Source organism: Anabrus simplex, chromosome 2 (genome assembly GCF_040414725.1).
Source record: "Anabrus simplex isolate iqAnaSimp1 chromosome 2, ASM4041472v1, whole genome shotgun sequence".
NCBI lineage: Eukaryota > Metazoa > Arthropoda > Insecta > Orthoptera > Tettigoniidae > Anabrus > Anabrus simplex.
The window spans coordinates 10,647,436-10,674,722 of NC_090266.1; the positions used below are offsets into that span (position 1 = coordinate 10,647,436).

At 37.2% G+C, this 27,287-nt stretch overlaps 1 protein-coding gene across 5 annotated transcripts in view; it reads left to right on the forward strand.

Annotated features, from left to right (window-relative positions):
* The window catches only part of LOC136863898 (WD repeat-containing protein 89), a 429,002-nt gene that overhangs the window by 330,168 nt on the left and 71,547 nt on the right, over positions 1-27,287 (forward strand). For 4 of the 5 annotated variants that reach the window (XM_067140306.2, XM_067140305.2, XM_067140307.2 and 1 more), the window contains one exon: positions 276-361. The exons of the other annotated variant lie outside the window; for it this stretch is intronic. In XM_067140306.2, coding sequence (XP_066996407.2) covers positions 276-323 — 48 coding nt within the window. In that variant the 3' untranslated portion in view covers positions 324-361. The remainder of the gene's footprint in view (positions 1-275; positions 362-27,287) is intronic. 5 annotated transcript variants of the gene reach the window in all.

Sequence of the window (27,287 nt, forward strand, 5' to 3'; positions counted from 1 at the left end):
TGCCATTCTTTATGTGATTTTTCATGTTAACAATTGTGCAAGAAATAATACAGGGTATCCATTAAAAAACTGAATTTTATGTTGAAAATCATATTTTCTTACGTTTTTGACTTTACTTTAACTAGTCCCTTCCCTGCCTTAATACTTGTGAAAGTCATTTTTCAATATCTCTTGTTGTTCCAGTTATATTTGCGGTGAAAGTTTAAAGTGGGCAACCCTGTATAAGCTAAGAAGTAATGTATGTCTGTTAGTACATATTGCATTTTATTTTGCAGGCGGATTCCAAGTTAAAGCTCAGTGGGCATAGAGTGAAACAATATTGATGATTTCATAAGGAGAGGGGTAATCAAATATTTAATCGGTAAGTATCATTGAACAGCTGATACATCCTCAGGAGCTTTGAATTACTATGACAAATTGTGATACTAATGCTTTGTTGAGTGTTTGAAGCCATATCACATGGAATTATGCCCTAAGAATACAAAGTTTTGACCTGTCGTACTGACCCAGCCCCGTAGTTTTCAGTGGCTCACATGGTACCTCTGCTCAGTCTTGTGGCATTGGAAGTTGCCAGCCTTGTGTCCGTACATCATCATCATCCATTTCCTGCCTGGTTGGGTTGTTTGTGGCACCTTTCTATCTTCCTCTATTCGTCCTTAACTGTGTTCCAGTACAGGTTTCTTGTAACTGTACTGTTCTTGATCGCTTCAACCACCTTCATCTGGGTCTCAATCATCCCTACCTCTTCCATCCTCATGCTCACTCTGTCCTTTCTTGTCTTTCTTATCATACTTCTTGTCTGTCAGTACATGCTGTACGTTATTTTATTTTTGTCTCCTTCACAATTTTGTCCATAACAGTGGTGACACCACATTTCCCTGTCGTAATTCAGTCTCATTCCATAACCACTCTGTTCTCTTCACATGTGTCACTGTAACCTTATCTTTTACCAGCTTTTCTCGTATATTTTTAAGTGTCTCTTTACCAATTTCTCCTATTGGTTGAACATCATTCTTTGTTATTCTGCATTTTCCTACCTTCCTAAATACGGGACAAAATTCTCGCAGCTCCCCGTCTCAAATAACGATAAAACGAGTTAGTGGGATATAAAACCAATAACATACTTGTTGTTGCTATTATTATTGTTGGTCCGTTCATGAAAAAGTAAGAAAGCACGTACAAATAACACTGATATCATAACCCCTAGTCCATTTGCTAGTTATAGGAAGAGTAAAATATTACTCTCCATTTCCTGTCATCGCAGCATGTAATTCCATACGAGTGCGATCAAACATGAACAAGATTTTATTTTTTATTTCAATTCATTTATTGAAAAACACTAGGCAATGACAATTTATTTTTCCACATAGTTTACTGTTTTGGAAATGCATTTGTACCAGCGTATGGGCAGTTTTTTGATGCCCTCATCGTAAAAAGAACAGGATTGTGTGACCAGCCAGTTGCGCACAAAGTCTTCCACACTCTGCCATCTTCGAATCGTTGCCCACCTAGAGCTTCTTTAAGTGCTCCGAACAAATGGAAATTGCAGGGCGATAAGTCCGGGCTGTAAGGAGGATGATCAAGTGTAGTCCAGTGTATTTTCTGTAGCTTGGAGACAGGTAGAGGTGCAGTAATGGGCCGCGTATTGTCGCAGAGGAGGATGACCTGTCGAATTGGTTGGTCTCGTCATTTACAGCGATATGCAACCCTCGCCTTGTTCAACAGCTTGCAGTAGTAAGCAGCATTGATTGTGCATCAGTCATGCAAAAATTCAATCAGCAATAATGCCTTAAACCGCACAAACTATTCCGTGTGTAATGCTGGTCCGAGGATGGTGATCGTGTTGCTGATTTTCCACACTTTCTCTTCCTTCCTTGACCATTTTATGCCAGGCAAACACACGTATCCTTGACAATGTTTGATCACCGAACTGTGCAGTTGATCTCTGGCAAATTTCCGCTGCTGTAACTCCTTCACAAGCGAGAAATTTTATAATTTTATAATTATTTTATAAATATTCGTTGCGCAGTGGAGGGGTGCACCTGTTGCTCCGACATTGTGAGCGTTACTGACGAAACGGCAAGAAATATCTAACAGTACGCTCTCCCCAATCCCAACAGTCCCGTGTAAGCATAGCAGAAATGCGTGACCAGTCCTACTACCAACTGTTGATGTTCAGGAACAAAATTCCCATTTGTATTTGATCGCCCTTCGTATTTTTGTTCACTTTTCTGAATAAGGAATATTGTAGAGATGGAGCATAATGTTTTGTGTTTTATTCTGTATGAAATGACTACTTCATTTTTGTTTACGTCTGGATATTAAACACATTATATGCCATTAGATCGCGTACAAGCAAGAAACAAACTGCTTTCCTCAGCCAGCAATTCAGACAGATAAAATATGAATATTTTGAAATCATTGCTGATCACCTCATGCAAAACTTCGTTTAGGATTAAAAAGGGAAGTGGCTTTTTTTATGCACAGAAGGCCTCACAAATTCACCATATTTCCCTGACATTGTTTAAGCCTTTTCACTTCTCTTAAATGATTTGTCTTGTTATCCTTGAAAATAATGCTTGAACTCGCATCCTTTTCACACCATTCACCTCAAACAAACATGGTGGTGAGACAAGGTACTCCTTGCAGTTGTTGAGCTCATTACTTGAATTATAATTACAGTCAGTTTTGGTCTTAGTTAATAACAAACCGAGCTCGATAGCTGCAGTCGCTTAAGTGCGGCCAGTATTCGGGAGATAGTAGGTTCGAACCCCGCTGTCGGCAGCCCTGAAAATGGTTTTCCGTGGTTTCCCATTTTCACACCAGGCAAATGCTGGGGCTGTACCTTAATTAAGGCCACGGCCGCTTCTTTCCCATTTCTAGGCCTTTCCTGTCCCATCGCTGCCATAAGACCTATCTGTGTAGGTGCAACGTAAAGCACATAGCAAAAAAAAATCAAAGTTATTTGTCATATGGGGAAAGTGTGTGGAGGAAAGGGTCCTAGGATAGAGTGTTATCCAAGAATTAGGTTAAGGCAGATGTGGAGGAAAGTAGAAAGAAAGGAGGAAGGTAAGGAAAATGTGATAATTTTCCACATTGGTACCACTAACGTAAAGCAAGGAGGGGATGCGAGGGCTATGGTAGTGACAGCGCCAGAGAAGTTAAAGGGAGGAGGAATACTGAGACTGGAGTGGATATATATGGCACTGGGAGGGAGGTGTGTAGACCCTGATTGGTGGGAAGGAGATGGCCTAAATTTGAACTGCAATGATATGTGTAAGTTAGTACATATAAGTCAAGTAAGGATGACATAAACTTGTAGAAGTATTGTAAAGAAAGGAATAGAATTAAGTAATTTAGTAGATATTGTAATAGGGGTTCAAACATGGCCTGAGAAGTCATGTTGTGGATACAGAAGTTTTCTCACAGAACTGGATTGTTTGACATATTAATTTATTCCTTATACCAGCCGTACCAATGATTTATGGTATAACTAAACACACAAACAAAGTAGCTAATACCCTTGGAATATAATTTAAAAATAAGTAGAAAATACTCACCAAATTGGTGAATTAACTAGACATAAACCAGAGGTAACTCGGATCGATCCAAAAGGTTTTTGCACAATTGGAAATAAACAGAAATCTTGAAAGAAAAACACACATAATTTCTCATAAAATCTAAACAGTTTAATTAATTACTGTCTTGAATGAAAATTACAGTGGATTGATACAAAACCTCTTAAAACCTATGGTGCACCTTCTTAAGGTAAAATCAAATTAACTATGAAAAATTAAAAATGAATTAATTAAATTAGGACTAAATTGAGATCAAAAATAATTTACCTAGAAGCGAGGAACGTCCTCTAAATTAAACAATACCAGATAGAAATTAATCAGTTGATAGATTAAAAACAAGATCAAATTACAAGATAATTAGTTTTTCAAAAGAAAATGTCCATGGACTAGTTTTACTATCTGCCTGAAGTGGTCACGGACATGTACCGTATTCTTTCAGATATTCACTAGCATACTATTGATTAAATCCACCTTCTCCAGGAATTCTTTTTCACATTAGTTGAAAACATAGTGAGCCTGCGAGATTCTTCCAAGAACTGGATCACAATAGGCACAACAGGAAAATTAACATCAAATGAATGCATGTCCAAGACAGAAAAAGGTCACAATGATTGCTAGGCATTAAATAGGTCTCCAAACCACCCAAAAAATACTACACGCTACAGATAGGAAAGAACAAGACAGCACTAAGGATTGGGAACACGGCCAGAGAAATTAATAATCAATCATTAAGAATGAGAGCAAACAGCTCTAATGATATAGGGTCGCGCACACATAAAATCAATTCAGCACGAAAGAGCGATGCAGCTCTAACCACAAGGACCACTCCCACATCAAACAAATAATTAACATGAAGAGATTAGAGCTAAACAGCTCCTAACTTAATGGCACGCCAACCACAAATTAATTAAATCCACAATCATTATCATTTCTTTTCGATAATCCAAACAACAGTTCCCATGGAGATGACAACAAGAGTGAGCGTTACTGAAGCATAAGAGAAAAGTTACATTAAGAAAAGAAAGTCAGAAAATAAAAATTTAAAGAAAGAAATAGATTCCGATTCTCAGAGAAAATATCGCAGTCTCAATCCTTTTAATGGATGACTTTCCATAATCAAATTATTTTACTCCTAATACCGTATCATTTCTTTAACATAATTTTCATATTATTTAACCCCCTTTTGATCCAAAACAGAAATATCTTTTAGTACCAAAAACATCTCGCCGAAAACGTTCTTTTCCTCCCATACGGAGGTTTAAACAGTGCAGTCAGTAAGCTGACAACTCTTCCATGCTTGGCAATTTTAAAGTCCAAAACCAGAAGATAAATCTAATTTGATATCCAGAGGACGGCATGAAATCCATCAATTAAAGACTCTCAGCTCCAGGCGGAAAAATGTAAACAAGGTTCAAGGTGACTTACTTGAGTCCTTGGAAGGAGATACGCGTGGCGTCAGGAGAGATCACATTTACTTACAAACTTCATAAAGATAAGATCTAACAAAAATAAGCTGCGGACGTCCACTTCAGGTAAATAATAAAGAAGAAAAAACCGGTGAGGGCATTAGCCCTCATCCTTCACATGCTATCCAGGCATGTTGAGGTAGATTGACGCTCTATATAGGAGCCACCACATAATGCAACCGACATCAATGGCCACATGCAGAATCTCGAATATGAAGATCTTGTCCAAGCTCATATGACATTTGAATGTGAAATTTACGGACGGTTGGTGACGGGCCGTGCAGCTTTCAACAGTGTCGCACTTGCACGCTATTGGTGCAGAGAAAAGAATCAAGAGTTTGATGTTGACTTATGTTACAAGCATCAAATATGAAATCTCATTACTTCACATATATGACAGAAGAATGCTGAAGGTGAGATGGATAGATCGAATCACGAATGAAGAGATACTGAATCGAATTGGTGAGAGGAGATCGATTTGGCTAAATTTGACGAGAAGAAGAGATAGAATGATAGGACACATCTTAAGACACCGAGGACTTGTTCAGTTGGTTTTTGAAGGAAGTGTAGGTGGCAAGAACGGTAGGGGTAGACCAAGGTATGAATATGACAAACAGATTAGAGCAGATGTAGGATGCAATAGTTACGTAGAAATGAAAAGGTTAGCACAGGATAGGGTGGCATGGAGAGCTGCATCAAACCAGTCTATGGACTGATGACTCCAACAAAACATATGACATGAAAAGTTTAAGTACCTAATTAAAGAAGTAAAATAATCAGGGATAGTGCGACGAACATACCTTACGCAAAACTGACTAACCACTGTCGATCAATCCTGACCAAGTACACTATTAAAATAATACAATTAATTAAATTTAATATGAAAAAATAAATGAATGGTAAGAATTTTCAAGGGGTTAGATATCTTGTAAAGGTAAAAAAAAAAAAAATTAAATTCATAATCAAAACTTAATTTGAACACCAGACAAGCAATGAAATAAAAACTTACAGATCTGTAATGACATACAGAACTTGAAATGATGTAGGCTTGTTTTCAGTCAGTCACTACTGATCTGCATTTAAGGCAGTTGCCCAGGTGGCAGATTCCTATCTATTGTTTTCCTATCCTTTTCCTGAATGATTTCAAAGAAATTGAAAATTTATTGAACATCTCCCTTGGTAAGTTATTCCAATCCCTAACTCCCCTTCCTATAAATGAATATTTGCCCCAATTTGTCCCCTTGAATTTCAACTTTATCTTCATATTGTGATCTTTCCTACTTTTAAAGACACCACTCAAACGTATTCGTCTACTGATGTCATTCAACGCTATCTCTCCACTGACAGCTCAGAACATACCACTTCTAAGATGGCGACAGATTGAGTAGCACGCGAAAGTCGAGCTCCTGATAATTTGTGTACATAGCTAGTGTAAAATAAAATTGGGCTGTAATAACAAACAGTAACGTTTAAAAAATATTTAGTTGTGTGTTCAAAAAATCAAGTGGACAGTTCTGAAGCGGGATAAACTGATAATAAACTTCTCATCTCAACATGAATACATGTCGGGAGTGCAAGAAAGAGCTGGGGAAAGCGGGAAGAGTACAGTGTGGTGAATGTAAAAACTTTTATCATGGGAAGTGCACCGGTGCTGAAGGGCAGAACAGTGGCTGGAACTGTAAAGACTGTGACTGTTATTCGGTAAGTGATATGATTGAACTTTCAAATAAATTACGGGAAGAAGTACAAGCCTTTAAATTAGAACAGTGCCAGAGAGAAACTGATCTGGGGAATTCACTGAATGTACGTCATGACATACTGAATGACAATGTGCGTCTGCTAAAAGATCAGCAGCATGACAGGTCAATGTTTGGTTCAGATTGAGTCTCTAACACAGGACATTGCTCAGCTGTGCTCTAGGGTGAAGGCTTTAGAGAATCGGATTATGGAGTCAGAGCAGTATTCAAGAAGGAACACCCTTGAAATATTAGGTGTTCCCGAGTGTAGAAATGAGAATGTGCTCGAGACTGTGAAACAGGTAGGACAGACTCTTGACATGGAAGTGACAGGCAGTATGGTGGATGCATGCCACCGTCTGCCAAAGCATCCGAGTCAAGAGCACAGTGCAATTATTGATTTGGTAAAGACAGCTATATAGAACGTCGTAGAGTAATGAGTAAAGAGGAATCTCAGCACAAGACACCTTGGACTACCTGGAGACAACACAGTATATGTCAACGAGAGTCTGGCTCCGGAGGGGAGGAGATTGCTGGCAGCTGCACGTCAGAAGATAAAAGGACTATGCTTTCTTATGGGTAAGAAATGGAACAATAAAAATGCGTAAAAATCAGGGTTCTCGTATTGTTGTTATTAGTGTTGATGTTCTAGAAAACATTTAGAGGGCGACGATAAAAAGAACTGATAATTTATTATCAAAATGTACGTGGACTGAAAAAAAAAATTAGATATATTCAATGAGAACCTATTGTGTAGTAATAGACATTTGTATCCCAAGTGAAAGTTGGCTTGACTCTAGTGTGTATGACAGGGAAGTCAACAGTGGGCACAACATACAGAGCTAGGGGTGGGACGGGGATGGGAGGTGGTGTCCTCACAGCAGTCAAGAGCGGATTATCTGTCTGGTAAGTTGAGCAAGTAACGAGGGGGTTTCGAAGGATTGCTTCTAAAATTACTTGTTCAAGGGAAGGTCTCGTTTGTTAGAGATGGATGGTTGGAATCTCACTATGAGATCCACGACAGTAATATAATAATTGCTGGAGATTTTAACATACCGTCAATACGTAATAACAAAACAGATCTAAATTTAAACAGACAAACACAGGAGCTAAAACATTTTATGAATGTATACAATTTGGCTGCTTATAACTCTGTTCCAAAATGGTAGAACTTTGGATTTAGTGTTAATTGGTCAGTAACAAACGTAGCATGCATAAAGAGCGATGATCCCATACTGTTTGAGGACGCTCACCACCCCGCCTTGGAAACAGAACTCCAGGTCACTTCAGATCGTAGAAAAGGCTATGGAGTCTCCCAAACAGCTTACAATTTCAGGAGAGCTGACTTTGATGAATTCACTGTTGTCAATAATGTAGTAGATTGCTTTTACATGAACGTATATTCGGCAATAAATGTATCGGTTCCTCAAACATGCAAGGCAAAGTGTAGGAAGTATCCGGTTCGGTTTACGGACGATATAATAAAAATAATAAAAGAAAAAGAATACATCAGAAAACGAAAGCACACTTCAGAATATTGCAATAGAGAATTTAAAATATTAAGGTCGGAAGTAAAGTCGGCGATAAAATCAGCTTATAAAAGGTATAAGCATCAGTAGAACAAGATATATAAGGTAATAAAAATATTTTTGGGCTTATGTTAAAAATAAAAGAAAAAATAATAGTAATTGCCATGCATTCAAATACAGGGATAAAATATCAGATAACGATCAGAACATAGCAGAAGGATTTGCAAATTTCTTCTATTCTGTATGTGCTGCAGACACAGCACAATATATTTGTCGAAGCAATTCATGTGTTAATACAAACTGTTTAAATATCAGCGCTATAAACCTAAAAGAGGCTGAAATGGCGATGAAAAAACTTAAACCAAAGTCATCTGCCTGGCCAGATTAAATTCCACCTTATGTACTTAAAGGTTTCATGGAGCATCTTAAGTACCCCCTTCTCTTCATATACAATTTAATTTTCAAAACGTTGAAATTACCATCCTTATAGAAAGTGCCGAGAGTGTGCCCAATATTTAAACCAGGAGACCCCACGCTGATTAATAACTACAGGCTGGTATCCATATTGTCAGCAGTAACGAACATTTTTGTTTTTGTTCTTTATCTTAGAATATCCAATCACATTAGACTTTTAATATCAGAAAAACAGCATGGATTTCTTCCAAAACGATCTAGAGTTATAAGTTTGGTTAATTTCACGCAGTCGGTATCCACAGCTCTCAAGAGCGGTAATCAGATGGATGTCATGTTTACGGGTTTTGAGAAAGCTTTCGACAAAATTAATCTAAATAAATTAAAATAATTTTGGGTTCTCTTTTTCATTATGTTTCTTCTCTTCCTACCTGAGTGGAAGGAAACAATATGTGTCGTATAGAGGATTTAATTCTAAAGAATATGTGGTAAAATCACGAGTAATTCAAGGGTCTAATTTGGGCCCATTAATATTTCTTGCATTTATAAATGATCTACCTGATCAAGTGATTAATTCTGATTGCTTACTATATGCTGGTGACTTCAAAGTATTCAAAGCCATTTCAACGATTAGCAACTATGAACATCTCCAGTTTTACAATAAATAATTTCACAACAAATAGTACTGATAAGGAGGAAATCCTTTCCCATCTGTATATATATCTCCAGTTAGACCGGAATAATGTAACGGACTAGGTGATAGAAAATAAATTATACGTAAACATTCCAAAATGTGTGTCCATGTCATTCACCAGAAGTAAAGCACCCTCCCTCTACTAGGGATAACTTGATTCCATATTGTAATTTATTTATAGACATTGCAATTATTGCTGGAGAGCTGGAGGGAATATTTTGAAAATCTTCTTAATGTAAAAGGAAATCATCCTGGTGGTGTTGCAAACAGCCAAGCTCAAGGGGAGGAGAAAGTGATGTTGGTGATATTACGCTTGAGGAAGTGGAAAGGACGGTAAATAAACTCCATTGTCATAAGGCAGCAGGATTAGATGAAATCAGACCTGAAATGGTGAAGTATAGTGGGAAGACAGGGATGAAATGGCTTCATAGAGTAGTAAAATTAGCATGGAGTGTTGGTAAGGTACCTTCAGATTGGACAAAAGCAGTAATTGCACCTATCTATAAGCAAGGGAACAGGAAGGATTGCAACAACTATCGAGGTATCTCATTGATTAGTATACCAGGCAAAGTATTCACTGGCATCTTGGAAGAGAGGGTGCGATCAGTCATTGAGAGGAAGTTAGATGAAATCCAGTGTGGTTTCAGACCACAGAGAGGCTGTCAGGATCAGATTTTCAGTATGCGCCAGGGAATTGAAAAATGCTACGAGAGGAATAGGCAGTTGTGTTTATGTTTCGTAGATCTAGAGAAAGCATATGACAGGGTACCGAGGGAAAAGATGTTTGCTATACTGGGGGACTATGGAATTAAAGGTAGATTATTAAAATCAATCAAAGGCATTTATGTTGACAATTGGGCTTCAGTGAGAATTGAAAGTAGAATGAGTTCTTGGTTCAGGGTACTTACAGGGGTTAGACAAGTCTGTAATCTTTCACCTTTGCTGTTCGTAGTTTACATGGATCATCTGCTGAAAGGTATAAAATGGCAGGGAGGGATTCAGTTAGGTGGAAATGTAAGCAGTCTGGCCTATGCTGATGATTTGGTCTTAATGCAGATTGTGCCGCAAGCCTACAGTCTAATATCTTGAACTAGAAAATAGGTGCAATGAGTATGGTATGAAAATTAGCCTCTCGAAGACTAAATTGATGTCAGTAGGTAAGAAATTCAACAGAATTGAATGTTAGATTGGTTATACAAAGCTAGAACAGGTCGATAATTTCAAGTATTTAGGTTGTGTTCTCCCAGGATGGTAATATAGTAAGTAAGATTGAATCAAGGTGTAGTAAAGCTAATGCAGTGAGCTCGCAGTTGTGATCAGCAGTATTCTGTAAGAAGGAAGTCAGCTCCCAGATGAAACTATCTTTACATCGGTCTATTTACAGACCAACTTTGCTTTACGGGAGCGAAAGCTGGGTGGACTCAGGATATCTTATTCATAAGTTAGAAGTAACAGACATGAAAGTAGCAAGAATGATTGCTGGTACATACAGGTGGGAACAATGGCAGTAGGGTACTCTGAATGAGGAGATAAAGGCTAATTTAGGAATGAACTTGATGGATGAAGCTGTACGCATAAACAGACTTAGGTGGAGGGGTCATGTGAGGCAAATGGAGGAGGATAGGTTACCTAGGAGAATAATGGACTCTGTTATGGAGGGTAAGAGAAGTAGAGGTAGACCAAGACGACGATGGTTAAACTCAGTTTCTAACGACTTAAAGATAAGAGGTACAGAACTAAATGAGGCCACAACCCTTGTTGCAAATCGAGGATTGTGGCGACGATTAGTAAATTCACAGGGGCTTGCAGACTGAACGCTGAAAGGCACAATAGTCTATAATGATTATGTATGTATGTATGTATGTATGTATGTATGCAATTATTGTACAGTATTGAGTAGGTGGAATAAACTTTGTAACTTATATGTAATCTTAATTCAATACGGAACCAATAATGAAATTTATAACCTTGAATGATGACGCTAACCAAGCAAAACAAAAAGCCTTCCAATACCTACACATAAAGCTAAAAATAGCCAAGATATGCAAAGATATCGATTTCCTTAAGCAGTGCATTTTATTTGATTTAACGCCAAACTTTCTAAGAAACAACAAAAAAACCATCGGATCATGTCACAACTCAAAACTCAAAATAAGACTAATAAAATTTGGTTGAAAGACGAAATCAGATTCTTATACAAGAAAAAATCATTCGTAAATAACAAATTATTAAAATTATAAAATCCTTTTAATAACAACCACCTACTCAATACATTATATTACTCATTGAATTATAAAATAATCATGAGGTGTCTTAAATAAAGGAACATGTTTCGTTCGACATAGCGAACATCATCAGCCTTAATTTACAAGGATTAGGTCAGGGCCCTGAGCTGAATGATAAAAATTGTTAAAAGAGTGACAATACCATAATAAAAAGTAAAATGATAACATTAAACATGAAATTATAACAATATGTACAGATTAACAGCAAGTATGCAGAGGAATACTTTGAATGATGGTAGTCTATAAAGTTAAAACAAACATGAGGTTGTAAAAGTAAAAAGATATAGATATAGTAGATCTTAAATTATATGTCAATGCGTGAAGCGTGGATTAATTGTTGACTATGGAGTTCTTAATTGAGGAAAACAAAAGTTAAAATAGAGTTTATTGAATAGTGCGAGTCAAGCTGAGTCAGTTAAAAGGTGCATAGCGACGAAGCTAAGGTTGAAATGACGTAAACTTCAGTAGTTAGGAATTCTGTAGGAGAGCCAACACAATGCCAGAAGGAAATACAGGTTGAACTAGTCCGTATTTACACGCTAGCAGTAGAATTAAACTTATACAACGTAGGACACCAATGTGGACTCGTTAAGTAACTATAACTTGAAAGTAGGGAGAGTTCCAGCAAACCAGAATGGATGGAGCAGATTATGGCACAATTGGAGTTAGAAATCTGAAAAGAAAGAAAAGGGAGGAAAAATAAAATTATGTTATAATGAAAAAAAGTTAGTAAAAGTTAGAAGGAGGCTTACCCTTGGGACTAGTGTGAGGTGTTCGCTAACGTTGGCTGCGCGAATCAAACTGGCGAGTAACCTTATTGCTGCTTCTAGTATTTTATGTATGTATACGTAGAGGCGGGGAGTGAGTCATGTGAGGAGGAGGGGTGACCGATTCCTTAGGCGGGTCGGGTAATCGTGGAGGGGGTGTCTCATGAGAGGGCAGTAGAGTAGTAGTTGTTGTATTATTAACAGTTGTATAATTAAAGATTCTCGTAAAGTTATTATTATTTATATTGAAAAGAGAGAGTAGTTCTGGAATTTTCTCGATTATTGGACTTTTAATTTCTGAAGTATCATTTAAATTTTGATGCCCGTTGAAATGCTGGTCTAGGAATATGTAAATGTTCTCAAACTCTGTCATAAGTTTACTTTTATTGACGTATTTCAAGATTTGAAGGTCTTTTTCAATTGTAGTAAAACTGTGGCCAGTCTCTTCCATATGGGTGCTCATGGCGGAATACTTTTTATGTTTCGAAGCGTTGTAATGTTCAAGGTATCTGCAAACAAATACATGATGTAAGAAATAAAATTAATAATAATAATATCATCGTCACTAAAGCTGATAAAGGTCCCACCATAGTATTACTACATAAAGATGACTACATTAAAAAAAACCGAAGATTTCTTCGCTAATGGCAGTTTTACTATTATTAATAAAGATCCCACCCCCAAAATCCAACGAAGTTTGAAGAACCTATTGAAGAATCTGCCGTTCTTACTACAAAAGCACGAGTATCAGAGGCTTATAATAATGAACCCGAAACTTCGAACTGCAAAAGCTTCGCCAAAAATCCATAAAAAAGACGTACCTATACGCCCTATCATCAACTGCATGAACAGCCCTTCTTACAAAGTTTCAAAATTTTTGCATAATTTTCTCAGTAAACACTTCAAATTCAATAATACAGCCTATATAAGAAATTCCGTTGAATTTTGTGAAAAATTATCGAAATTCAATCTTGAGCATAATCATATAATGGTATCCTATGATATTACCAATATGCATTCCAATATTCCGGTAAGCAAAACTGTCAAGATTATTAAATCAAACCTTTTAAAACACAGTAACCTTAGCAAATGCGAAATAGATAATTTCATCAGTCTGTTAGAATTTGTACTTAATAACAACTATTTCACCTTCAGTAATAGAATATATCATCAAAAGGGCCTAGCAATGGGTGACCCGATCTCGGGCATTTTAGCTAATATCTTTATGGATGATTTGGAAAATAACAAAATAATCAATAATATTAATGGTCTTCAATTACGGTTAAGGTATGTTGATGACACTTTTGCCATTATAGATACACAGAAAAACGATAGTCATAGTGTGCTAACATCCCTTAATGAGCTTGACAATGATGTCAAATTCACTAAGGAAGATGAGATCAATGGTTCTCTAAACTTTTTAGATTTAAACATTTCAAGAGAGAATAATAAGTTCATTTTTCAAATATTTAGAAAGCCTTCTTGTGCCCCCATCACTATAAGAAACGATTCCTTACATCCGCAATCTCATAAACAGGCTGCATTTTTTAGTCTTGTCTATAGAGCATTAAAAATCCTGCTGACAACTGAAAATCGCAAAAAAGAACTAAACTATATTAAGGATTTAGCCAGAATTAACGGCTATAACCCCTTAATGATTAATAAAATCATTAACAAGATAAAATTAAAAACTGCAACAAAATTGATTCCAGACAAGCCTAAAAAAACGAAATATGCTCCCTTCACCTACACAAATCCAGGCCTATTTCAAGTTACTAACCCTCTAAAGAAATACGATATTAATATCGCTTATAGAACCCGATATACGAACCGTAAAATATTCTTCAATTCAAATATAGTTAACATTAATCACAATAAATTCTCGAACTCTGGTATCTATAGGCTTAAATGCACCCATTGTGGATTCTCCTACATCGGACAGACTGGACGTAGCTTTTTGACCAGATACCTTGAACATTACAACGCTTCGAAACATAAAAAGTATTCCGCCATGAGCACCCATATGGAAGAGACTGGCCACAGTTTTACTACAATTGAAAAAGACCTTCAAATCTTGAAATACGTCAATAAAAGTAAACTTATGACAGAGTTTGAGAACATTTACATATTCCTAGACCAGCATTTCAACGGGCATCAAAATTTAAATGATACTTCAGAAATTAAAAGTCCAATAACTGAGAAAATTCCAGAACTACTCTCTCTTTTCAATATAAATAATAATAACTTTACGAGAATCTTTAATTATACAACTGTTAATAATACAACAACTACTACTCTACTGCCCTCTCATGCGACACCTCCTCCACGATTACCCGACCCGCCTAAGGAATCGGTCACCCCTCCTCCTCACATGACTCACTCCCCGCCTCTACGTATACATACATACAATACTAGAAGCAGCAATAAGGTTACTCGCCAGTTTGATTCGCGCAGCCAACGTTAGCGAACACCTCACACTAGTCCCAAGGGTAAGCCTCCTTCTAACTTTTACTAACTTTTTTTCATTATAACATAATTTTATTTTTCCTCCCTTTTCTTTCTTTTCAGATTTCTAACTCCAATTGTGCCATAATCTGCTCCATCCATTCTGGTTTGCTGGAACTCTCCCTACTTTCAAGTTATAGTTACTTAACGAGTCCACATTGGTGTCCTACGTTGTATAAGTTTAATTCTACTGCTAGCGTGTAAATACGGACTAGTTCAACCTGTATTTCCTTCTGGCATTGTGTTGGCTCTCCTACAGAATTCCTAACTACTGAAGTTTACGTCATTTCAACCTTAGCTTCGTCGCTATGCACCTTTTAACTGACTCAGCTTGACTCGCACTATTCAATAAACTCTATTTTAACTTTTGTTTTCCTCAATTAAGAACTCCATAGTCAACAATTAATCCACGCTTCACGCATTGACATATAATTTAAGATCTACTATATCTATATCTTTTTACTTTTACAACCTCATGTTTGTTTTAACTTTATAGACTACCATCATTCAAAGTATTCCTCTGCATACTTGCTGTTAATCTGTACATATTGTTATAATTTCATGTTTAATGTTATCATTTTACTTTTTATTATGGTATTGTCACTCTTTTAACAATTTTTATCATTCAGCTCAGGGCCCTGACCTAATCCTTGTAAATTAAGGCTGATGATGTTCGCTATGTCGAACGAAACATGTTCCTTTATTTAAGACACCTCATGATTATTTTATAATTCAATGAGTAATATAATGTATTGAGTAGGTGGTTGTTATTAAAAGGATTTTATAATTTTAATATATTGTCCTCAATACGGTTCTATTATGAGATTAATTACATGTAAAATAACAAATTATACGAGACTCACCATGCAGCAACAAAATTACTTTCTAACGCGCACTGGACAATTTTCTATCAACTAGTTGAAGACAAACTATTGCAGATTTAGCCAGAAAACAACATAGTTTAAAGCATAAACTGAACAAATTAAAGAACTCTAAACTTTATGACAGTCAAATTAGATATATTAGCCGACCTGTAGACGATTGCAAGCGGTTCCATCTACCTATCATCAATATATCCAAGACACCCCTAAGTGAAAATGAACAAGTAATTTTAGCCAGAGGACCCAAACATAACTGGCCCAATTCGAATACAATTAGTTCAACTATCACAGTGATTACAGAATCAAGCTAGCTATCTCAAAAATGCCATTAGATTCACAAGATGAATTAAGAACTGAGGTAAAAAAAAGAAGCTCAGCAACATCCTTTCTCATAATAACTCACCTATCCTTTCTGACAACATTAGTAACAAGAAAATAATAGCTGAGCAAAAACTTCTACATGCCCTAAAAAAAGAAAATAAAAGACAACAATCTAATTGTGACTAAAGCTGACAAAGGGAACACAACAGTTATTATCGATAAAAATGACTACATCAGTAAAACGTCCGATTTCTTCACAGATAGTTCCTTTTCCGTAATTAAAAAAGATCCTACACAAAAGTCTAAAGGCTGCTCAAACAAGCTTTAAAAAACATGTTCTTTCTGCTTACTGAACAAAAGAAAAGTCAACTTACAAGTATGAACCCGGGTCTTTCTACTGCCAGAGCTCTCCCGAAGATACATAAGGCCGGTGTTCCCATTCGACCATTCATTAATGATAGACCGAGTCCATTGTACAAAACATCGCAATTTATGCAAAGGTTCTTAAGGAATAACTGCCAATTCTTATCTAAGAAGTCCATTAAAAACACATATGAACTAATAGATAAAATAAATAAGTTCAGCATGCAACCTGATTATTCTCTCCACTCTTTTGATATTATGAACATGTACCCCAGTATCCAAATTTCCAAGTTAATTCCCATCATTGAACAAAACAAAAATAGTCATTTGAGTAAATTAGAGATTCAAGACTTTATTACGTTACTTAAATTGGTCGTAAACAACAACTTTTCACGTTCAATGGCATCATCTACCAACAGAACTGTCTGGCAATGGGTTCACCGGCCTTAGGTATTCTTGTGGAAATTTACCTTGATATCCTTGAGCACACTAAAATTAACAACAAATTCGATAATGTCCTCTTCTGCGCCAGGTATGTTGATTATGTTCTAGCAATGTTCAAGGGCTAAATAGCATCGACTCCCATATCAGATTTACTCTGGAATCAGAAACGGATCAAAAGATCAACTTTCTAGATCTAACCATCATAAGACATCCAGATTCTATAACCCATAAAATTTATAGAAAACTCACCCAATCCGCAGTTACTATTTGTCAAGATTCAGCTCGCCCCCAACCTCACAAAAGAGCAACATATAATAGCCTAGTTCACTGAGCATTCAGCACACCCATGACCAAGAAAGATCTTTCTATTGAATTGAATACTATTCGCGGTATAGCAAAATTCAACAGCTTCGGTAGCCACATTATAGAAAGTATTATCAATAAACATAAACTACCTAAATACGAATCCTTTTCCACTTTCACTTTTAATAACGAAATTCATAAGATCACTAATATTTTCAAGAAAAAAGGGATAAAAATAGCATTCAAAACCAATTTTTTTTTCGTGTGGCTATTTCTAGCAGAGTGCAGCCCTTTTCCCTTGTAAGGCAGACCTTCCAATGAGGGTCGGCGGCATCTGCCATGTGTAGGTAACTGCGTGTTATTGTGGTGGAGGAAAGTGTTATGTGTGGTGTGTGAGTTGCAGGGATGTTGGGGACAGCACAAACACCCAGCCCCCAGGCCATTGCAATTAACCAATGGAGGTTAAAATCCCCGACCCGGCTGGGAATCGAACCCAGGACCCTCTGAACCGAAGACCAGTACGCTGACCATTCAGCCAACGAGTCGGACCTCAAAACCAATAACAACAGTACACACATTCTACATAACACGCCACACATCAACAAGGTCAACAGGTACGCAAAATCAGGTGTTTACAGGCTCAAATGTGACTCCTGCACTAATATATCTTATGTAGGGCCAACTGGAAGAAGTTTTAATACAAGATATTTGGAACACATCAACGCAGTCAAATATAATAAATTTTCAGCTATCGGCCAACATATGGTCGATTACAGTCATAAATTCACGAATATTGAACCAATCAATCAATCACTACTGATCTGCATTTAGGGCAGTCGCCCAGATGGCAGATTCCCTATCTGTTGTTTTTCTAGCCTTTTCTTATATGATTTCAAAGAAATTGGAAATTTATTGAACATCTACCTTGGTAAGTTATTCCAATCCCTAACTCCTCTTCCTCTAAACGAATATTTGCCCCAATTTGTCCTCTTGAATTCCAACTTTATCTTCATATTGTGATCTTTCCTACTTTTAAAGGCACCACTCAAACTTATTAGTCTACTAATGTCATTTCATGCCATCTCTCCACTGACAGCTCAGAACATATCACTTAATACCAATATAGTTGGTCCGTTATTGGACACTATAAATTTTCCAGCTAAATCATTCTTAGAATTTCATAGACTCTTATCCTCAAAGGATAACATAAACTTTTAGCCCGATCTCATGTTTTAAACTTTAAATACCTATGACCTAATCATAAGTTCTTAAGATTGAATCACAAGTCATTTTTCAAGATTTTAGACATACCAAACGTTCGTAAATATTTGAGAGCAAACTTATTCCACCATAATTTTAAATGGATGTATTTTTATCAACTTTTCCACTATTAAGTTCTAGTTAATAAGGCACGCTACCAATGATTCTGCCTTCTATGATATTGGTAAAATAAGTTTAATATTGTAAAATGTACAAATAGTTTTTAAGTCATTAGTTGTAAACATAAACCAAACTTTGAGATTCTAGATTGGCTGATGATGCTCTATAAGGGAGCGAAACATGTCCCGCTTATAACTTTTTATAAGAAACTCTAAATGTAATAACATTTTAATGTATTGAATAGTTGCAACATTTTTGTAATGCTACTCTTTTGTCGGAAATCACCCAGAACAAATCGAGCTGCTTTTCTTTGGATTTTTTTCCAATTTTTGAATCAAGTAATCCTGGTGTGTGTGACCCATACACTGGAACCATACTCTAGTTGGGGTCTTACCAGAGACTTATATGCCCTCTCATGTACATCCTTACTACAACCCCTAAATACCATCATAACCATGTGCAGAGATCTGTACCCTTCATTTACAATCCCATTGATGTGATTACCCCAATGAAGATCTTTCCTCATATTAACACCTAGATACTTACAATGACCCCCAGAAGGAACTTTCACCCCATCAACTCAGTAATTAAAACTGAGAGGACTTTTCCTATTTGTGAAATTCACAACCTGACTTTTAAACCCGTTTATCATCATACCATTGCTGCTGTCCATCTCACATTATCGATGTCATGTTGCAATCAAAAGCAATGTTTAAAACTAATCTTATAACAGACTTTATTGCTCTTCGCTTTCGTTAACGATATAAGTTGCCATTAAAATGAATAAAGGTATTATTTCCCAATTTGTGTTCGACAACTTGATTCAGCACGCCCAAGACGTCAATAAAATTTCGGAATATCTTCATCATCCTCACACTCGTGATAATATATTTCTGTATTTGCCAGAAATGACAGGTGACCATAAGCAGCTCGGATTTTACAGCAAATTTACATTATTAAATAGCCTACGGAAGGGTCCACATATAAACTGGCATACCGTTTCTTAAAAAATCCTGATACATCACGTTGATCGAAATACGGGCTAGAGATCAGCGTCCTATACACCTGTATAATTAAAAGTAGCACCGGTAGTGTTCATGTTAATTCTTACTATCAGGTAAAGGTTCTCACCCACTCTCTCTTCGTATAACTGGGATACACGATTCTGTTAGGCTAGTCTATGTAGGGAAATGTCGAATAAGGTTAACCACTTTCAATTAACTCTTGGGTTTTTCACCACTGGAAGTACAACAATTATAACTGTTTCCTGGTTGTACTGGAGATATACAGTCAACCGGAAAATTACTCACTATCATCAATAAATTGTTAAAAATTATACCAGCTGTAATGGAAATGACAGGATAATTTCTGATTTCTGCTCAGTTGCTTTTCTTTATGTTGGTCATTTCATCGTCGATAACCGGTACTCCGGAAGGTCCTCAGCATTAATTTCAAGATTTCCTTAATCCAGACAATCTTTTGGAGTAGCGATATGTAGCTCATGGAGTCAATCGGAGTTAATTCTTGTGTCAAAGAATGTTGCACTCTTTCTCCGACTCGAGCAACATCGAAACCAGACATGGACATTCTTGAAATAGCTAACAAGGGCCCTCTGCTTCATATAACTGAGAATTTTTATATACATCTGGACCAGTACTTGAATGCTAACTATAACCTTAACGTAATAACGGAAAAGTCTAATATTATTCGATTTATTCCTTACCTATTTCAGAAAAAACAATTTAGTGGATCAAAAATCTTTCTTTAAGTTAATTAAAGGTCCTCCGCCGACACAGTCACCATCGTTCCCCCACCCGTCGGCCCCGCATTAAGCCACTTCCCGTTTTCCCGTCCCTCCCTTTGCACACCACCTGTTCCACTGGATTGCTCCTCCCTTCACCAAATTTCTTCCCCTCCTATTCCATGCCATTCTCATTCCACTAGTTGCACTCTACAGGTCAGGTAGTTCACATTGTGCGCAAGGTGAGTACTCGTTTTCTTTCTTTGTTTTTCGCCATTCCCTTCCTTTAAAATACCTCACGTTAATTCTAACTTTTTCATCATCAGGTTCTATTGGTTCCAACCTGGATTGGGAATTTTCCTCACACCACAGCACGAATGTCGTATGGTTTTATCTACATTTAATTTAATGCAGCCAATGGCCAAGAAACAAATACCGTACAATATCGTACATTTCTAATTCACTACAAAATGGGGTCAACGACGTTGTTCTTTCAGTACACTCCCGAAGATGGTACCGATCGCATTGTTTCGTGCATAATTTGCAAGTACAGTCATTAGTAGGGACGTGATATCATGTTTTGTCGCATATTTTATGATGGAATCCATGCACAGCAAATCGCGTCATGATGTGTCGCAGGTCGTAATTTGGACGTTGCCAGTCTTAAGTCATCATGGCATCCGTGGTTTAAAACGTGCTCCATATTTCTTTCTTCTTGTCGTATAGTTCTTTTAACGCACTGTGATACGCAGGTATAGAATATAATGGCATCCATTCTCGAAGATCCTCTATAAAGAACCTTTCTCTCACCAGCTCATTTACCAACCATGAGGGGATAAATTTAGACACACCGAGTACTCTTTTTAGATAAATTGCCTTGATCTTTTCCAATTCCAGAAGATTGCTGTTAGAAAGATGGTCCCATATTAGATGCAATCTTTAGCTCACAATAGGCGCGATCTTCAGTCTGAATAGCTTTATCGCTATATCCACTGAGAGGTTCCTTATGTATAAGATGTGCATTGCTGTTATCGCAGTTGCGACCTTGTCCTTGATATGAAGTGTTAATGTGGTTCCTGTAGTGTATAGCGTCATTCCCAGATATTTAAAGGATGCGACCGCCGTTAATCTTTCGTTCTTATAATAAATTGTGCCATGTGATGCGATTTTTTCCCCCTCGTCTGAATGTCGTAAACACTGTCTTATTTGCATTCAGCTGTAGGTCATTTCTGCCGGCCCATTCCCCTAATCTGTTGAAGGCTGCTTGCAGATCTGCATGAGATGATGACGCAATCGCCATGTTATCTGCGTAAACATATAATTTTACTTTACTGGAATTTACTGTTGTTATTGCGTCCATGCTCGCATGTTAAACAGGATCGGACTCAATGGATCCCCCTGAAGCACTCCTGTCGTTTGCTGTATTGGGATTGATTTTCTCAGATTGTGATCAATCTGTACATAGTTTTCTGTGAGTATGTTTCGTATCAGATCTAAGAGAGATGTATCACTTTTCAAGACATGATCCAGGTTTTTCCAACAGTAACATTCTGTTCAGTCAAAGGCCTTTGAAAAGTCTATGAAAGCTACATGTAATTTTCCTTTCGGGTTTCTCTTTGTTTCCTGTATGTCATCTTGTAGACACTTAACTGTTTGCAGAGTGGATCTTCCCTTGCGAAACCCAAATTGCTCTTCAGGTATTTCACAGTCCACAAAGTCAGTCAATCTATTTGTGATAAGCTTTGTCAGTATCCTGAACAGAATGCATTCTAAAGTGATACCCGGATAAGCAATTAGAAATAAGAAAGGATTTCCACCTATCAATACTTATTTATTGCACGTATTATGCTACGGTACCAGTTTCGACCCCTACATAGGGTCATCTTCAGCTGCTCAATACATTCACATCTATATCATGAAGCTATGATTAAGATTACATTATCTAGGGAATGTCATATGATAATAAACATTTGGTCACATCCAAATTGGGCATCTCGAAACAGGAACTGGCGTGTATGTCACTAAGTGCGACAATGCAATTGTATGTCTATAATGATATGCTTTATGTCGTAAAATTAGTTTATAAAACACATCTCTACTTAAAACTAACTTATAAGTATATAAGATAAATACAATACATGTAGGAACACTTCATGCACATGAACGTTCGTGTCTTGCGTGTTGTTCAGTTCATCGGTTGACTTCTGTGTTCAAGTCTTATTTATATAGTTATACACTTGGTGGCTGTTTCTGAAGTTTAAATGGTATGATTTGCTTGTAAAATTGTCACGTATATATAAAAGATTTTGTCTTCATGTATATACATAGAATATATATCTCACCAACATGACTTTTAACAAAATGGAAATTGTTTTCTTGAGCAAGAGACCCAAGCACAATTGGGGGCAACACATCAACCTTCCAGAACATCACAACCACCATCACCGAAATAGAAAACGCCATACAGAAAATCCCACACGAGCTACGAGATGAAGTCAGATATGGTATTAAAAAAAGGCTCCCACAGTATATCGACAAAATTCACAGTAACTTCCAAAACAACAACTCGGCCAATAAAACGCACATAAACACACTTAAAGATAAAATAAAACAGAATAATCTACTCATAACGAAAGCCGACAAAGGTACACTACAGTTATCGACAAAGACCAATACTTATCAAAAACTAAAGGGTGTTTTCAAGATAAAACTTTCCTCATCAAACGTAAAGATCCAACTAATAATATACAAAGGAACTTCAAAGCCTTATTAAAAAATACACACTATCTTTTAACTGAAGTAGAATCCTCTAAACTTATAGTAATGAATCCTCAAATACCAACTGCTAAAGCTTATCCCAAAATACATAGAGAACTCATACCAATGAGACCTATTATCAACTACAGAGCAAGCCCAACCTATAAACTCTCGCAATTTATTCAAAGACTCCTCAAAAAGCAGTACGTATTCTCAGCTAATAAAAGAGTACGGAATTCAATAGATTTTTGTAATAGAATGAAACGATTAAAGATTGAACAATATCACATTCATGCATCATTTGACATAATAAACATGTACCCCAACATTCCCACAAAACGAACAATAGAAATCATTGAATCTAATCTAAAAAGTCACAGCACTCTAAGCACTTTAGAAATAGAAGAGTTCATTAAATTACTTGATTTTGCCATTAGTAACAACTACGGTACTTTAAAATCCATGATACTATTTATCAGCAACAAGGCTTACCGATGGGATCTCCCGCCTCTGGTATACTCAAGTGTTGAAATTCATTTTTGGTCCGTATTGAAAGTGTCAAAAAATGTATATAGGAAAATATTTAATATTTATTTCCACCTATTCAATACAATACAAGATGTTGGCATTTAAGTTAAAACATTTTTTAAAAACGTGAGACATGTTTCGCCTCTTACAGTGAGGCATCTTCAGTCGCTATCAAAACCTTATTATTTTTGTCAGGCAACAGGTTAAAATTATCCTAAAATGTGTTTGATAATGATTGTAGGTGAGATAAAATTTTTACAGTTATTGTAAAAAATGTTCATGAATAACTAAAAATTTAATATAATGATAAACTCATGTGTAATTCACTTGATGAACAGGACGTCATTTGATGGTACAGTAGCAAGAAGATGGCTTGAAGCCTTAGTCAATACCAGATATCCAACACATAGTGGAAAGCATATGAAAAAACATTACAGTGAGGATATACAATACATTCAAATGATATTTAAAAAACTAGTAGATTCTTAGGTAGTACACTTAAAGAATGGAGATGTCATATAATTATGAGTGACAGTTGATGGCTTAAAGCCGTAGTCAATGTTTGAAGTATAAGTAAAATAACATGCTAATATATAATGAATAAATATGACATAAATTACATTGTTGAATATAAAATGTAAAGGAAAAATATTCCAGTTTTGCTGGGCAAATATTATTTAACGATAGCGTATATTTGCCCGTGAGGTTTAATGGTCAACAGTTCATTGGTTGTATATAGATTTGATCGGTGAGATTGTGTTGACGCGAAGTTTGTAGTTAGCTTAAAATAAACAAATTTATTTAAAAAATATATAATATATATGTTTGTGGTACTGTAGTTACGTCCTAGTTCGTGAACCATGGGCAACGGCTGAGTGGCCTAGTCAGTGGTCCTGAGAGTCGGGATACCAGTTGCTATGGAATGGGAGTAGGCATCTCCGACATTTTCTGAGTCGTGGCCCTCCTTGTGCTCAGGCGGCTAGGACTATACAATTCACCGCTGGTCCCTAACCCGTCAGAGGAGAGATCCTCACTTGGACTATGTGCAAGTAGGGTAGCATCCTGCTTCATGAATTTACCGAGCTCAGAACACTTTAAGCAAGCCTCAGACCTATGGGAGTAACGGAGTCCCACTCCCATTTGACAGGCGAGGGACTCCTTGGAAACAACTTGGTGAACGAAATGGAATTCGATGGGGAGCTATCAATATTAATGTGGCTTATGGAAGAAAGAAAGTAGAACTGGCTGAGTCAGCAAAGAGGATGCATCTGGATGTGCTAGGAGTAAGTGATATTCGGGTAAGGGGAGATAACGAGGAAGAGATAGGAGATTATAAAGTGTACTTGACGGGTGTTAGAAAGGGAAGGGCAGAGTCTGGGGTAGGGCTCTTTATCAGGAATACCATTGCACGCAACATAGTTTCTGTTAGGCACGTAAATGAGCGAATGATGTGGGTAGATTTGTCAGTTGGAGGAATTAGGACTAGAATTGTGTCCGTGTATTCACCATGTGAGGGTGCAGATGAGGATGAAGTTGAGAAGTTTTATGAAGCATTGAATGACATCGTGGCCAGGGTCAACAGCAAGGACAGAATAGTGCTAATGGGCGATTTCAATGCGAGAGTTGGGAATAGAACTGAAGGATACCAAAGGGTGATTGGTGAATGTGGAGAAGATATGGAAGCTAATGGGAACGGGAAACGTTTGCTGGACTTCTGTGCTAGTATGGGTTTAGCTGTTACGAATACATTCTTCAAGCATAAGGCTATTCACCGCTACACATGAGAGGCTAGGGGTACCAGATCCATAATAGACTATATCTTAACAGACTTCGAATCCAGGAAATCTGTTAGGAATGTAAGAGTTTTCCGGGGATTTTTCGATGATACAGACCACTATCTGATCTGTAGTGAACTCAGTATCTCTAGGCCTAGGGTAGAGAAAGTGAAATCTGTCTGCAAACGAATAAGGGTAGAAAATCTCCAGGACGAGGAAATTAGACAGAAGTACATGGACATGATTAGTGAGAAGTTTCGAACAGTAGACAGTAAGCAGGTTCAGGATATAGAAAGTGAATGGGTGGCATACAGGGATGCTGTAGTAGAAACAGCAAGGGAATGCCTAGGAACAACTGTCTGTAAAGATGGGAAAAGGCGAACATCTTGGTGGAATGATGAAGTGAGAGCAGCTTGTAAACGTAAAAAGAAGGTTATCAGAAATGGCTCCAAACACGGGCCGAGGCAGACAGGGATTTGTACGCAGATGAAAGAAACAGAGCGAAACAAATAGTTGTTGAATCCAAAAAGAAATCACGGGAAGATTTTGGTAACAACCTGGAAAGGCTAGGTCAAGCAGCAGGGAAACCTTTCTGGACAGTAATAACGAATCTTAGGAAGGGAGGGAAAAAGGAAATTAAGTGTTTTGAGTAATTCAGGTGAACTCATAATAGATCCCAGGGAATGACTGGAGAGGTGGAGGGAATATTTTGAACATCTTCTCAATGTAAAAGGAAATCATCCTGGTGGTGTTGCAAACAGCCAAACTCATGGGGAGGAGGAAAATTATGTTGGTGAAATTATGCTTGAGGAAATGGAAAGGGTGGTAAATAAACTCCATTGTCATAAAGCAGCAGGATTAGATGAAATTAGACCTGAAATTGTGAAGTATAGTGGGAAGGCAGGGATGAAATGGCTTCATAGAGTAGTAAAATTAGCATGGAGTGTTGGTAAGGTACCTTCAGATTGGACAAAAGCAGTAATTGCACCTATCTATAAGCAAGGGAACAGGAAGGATTGCAACAACTATCGAGGTATCTCATTGATTAGTATACCACGCAAAGTATTCACTGGCTTCTTGGAAGGGAGGGTGCGATCAGTCGTTGGGAGGAAGTTGGATGAAAACCAGTGTGGTTTCAGACCACAGAGAGGCTGTCAGGATCAGATTTTCAGTATGTGCCAGGTAATTGAGAAATCCTACGAGAGGAATAGGCAGTTGTGTTTATGTTAAAGCATATGACAGGGTACCGAGGGAAAAGATGTTCGCCATACTGGGGGACTATGGAATTAAAGGTAGATTATTAAAATCAATCAAAGGCATTTATGTTGACAATTGGGCTTCAGTGAGAATCGATGGTAGAATGAGTTCTTGGTTTAGGGTACTTACAGGGTTTAGACAAGGCTGTAATCTTTCACCTTTGCTGTTCGTAGTTTACATGGATCATCTGCTGAAAGGAATAAAATGGCAGGGAGGGATTCAGTTAGGTGGAAATGTAATAAGCAATCTGGCCAATGCTGACGACTTGGTCATAATGGCAGATTGTGCCGAAAGCCTGCAGTGTTATATCTTTGAACTTGAAAATAGGTCCAATGAGTATGGTATGAAAATTAGCCTCTCGAAGACTAAATTGATGTCAGTAGGTAAGAAATTCAACAGAATTGAATGTCAGATCGGTGATACAAAGCTAGAACAGGTCGATAGTTTCAAGTGTTTAGGTTGTGTGTTCTCCCAGGATGGTAATATAGTGAGATTGAATCAAGGTGTTGTAAAGCTAATGCAGTGAGCTCGCAGTTACGATCAACAGTATTCATTAAGAAGGAAGT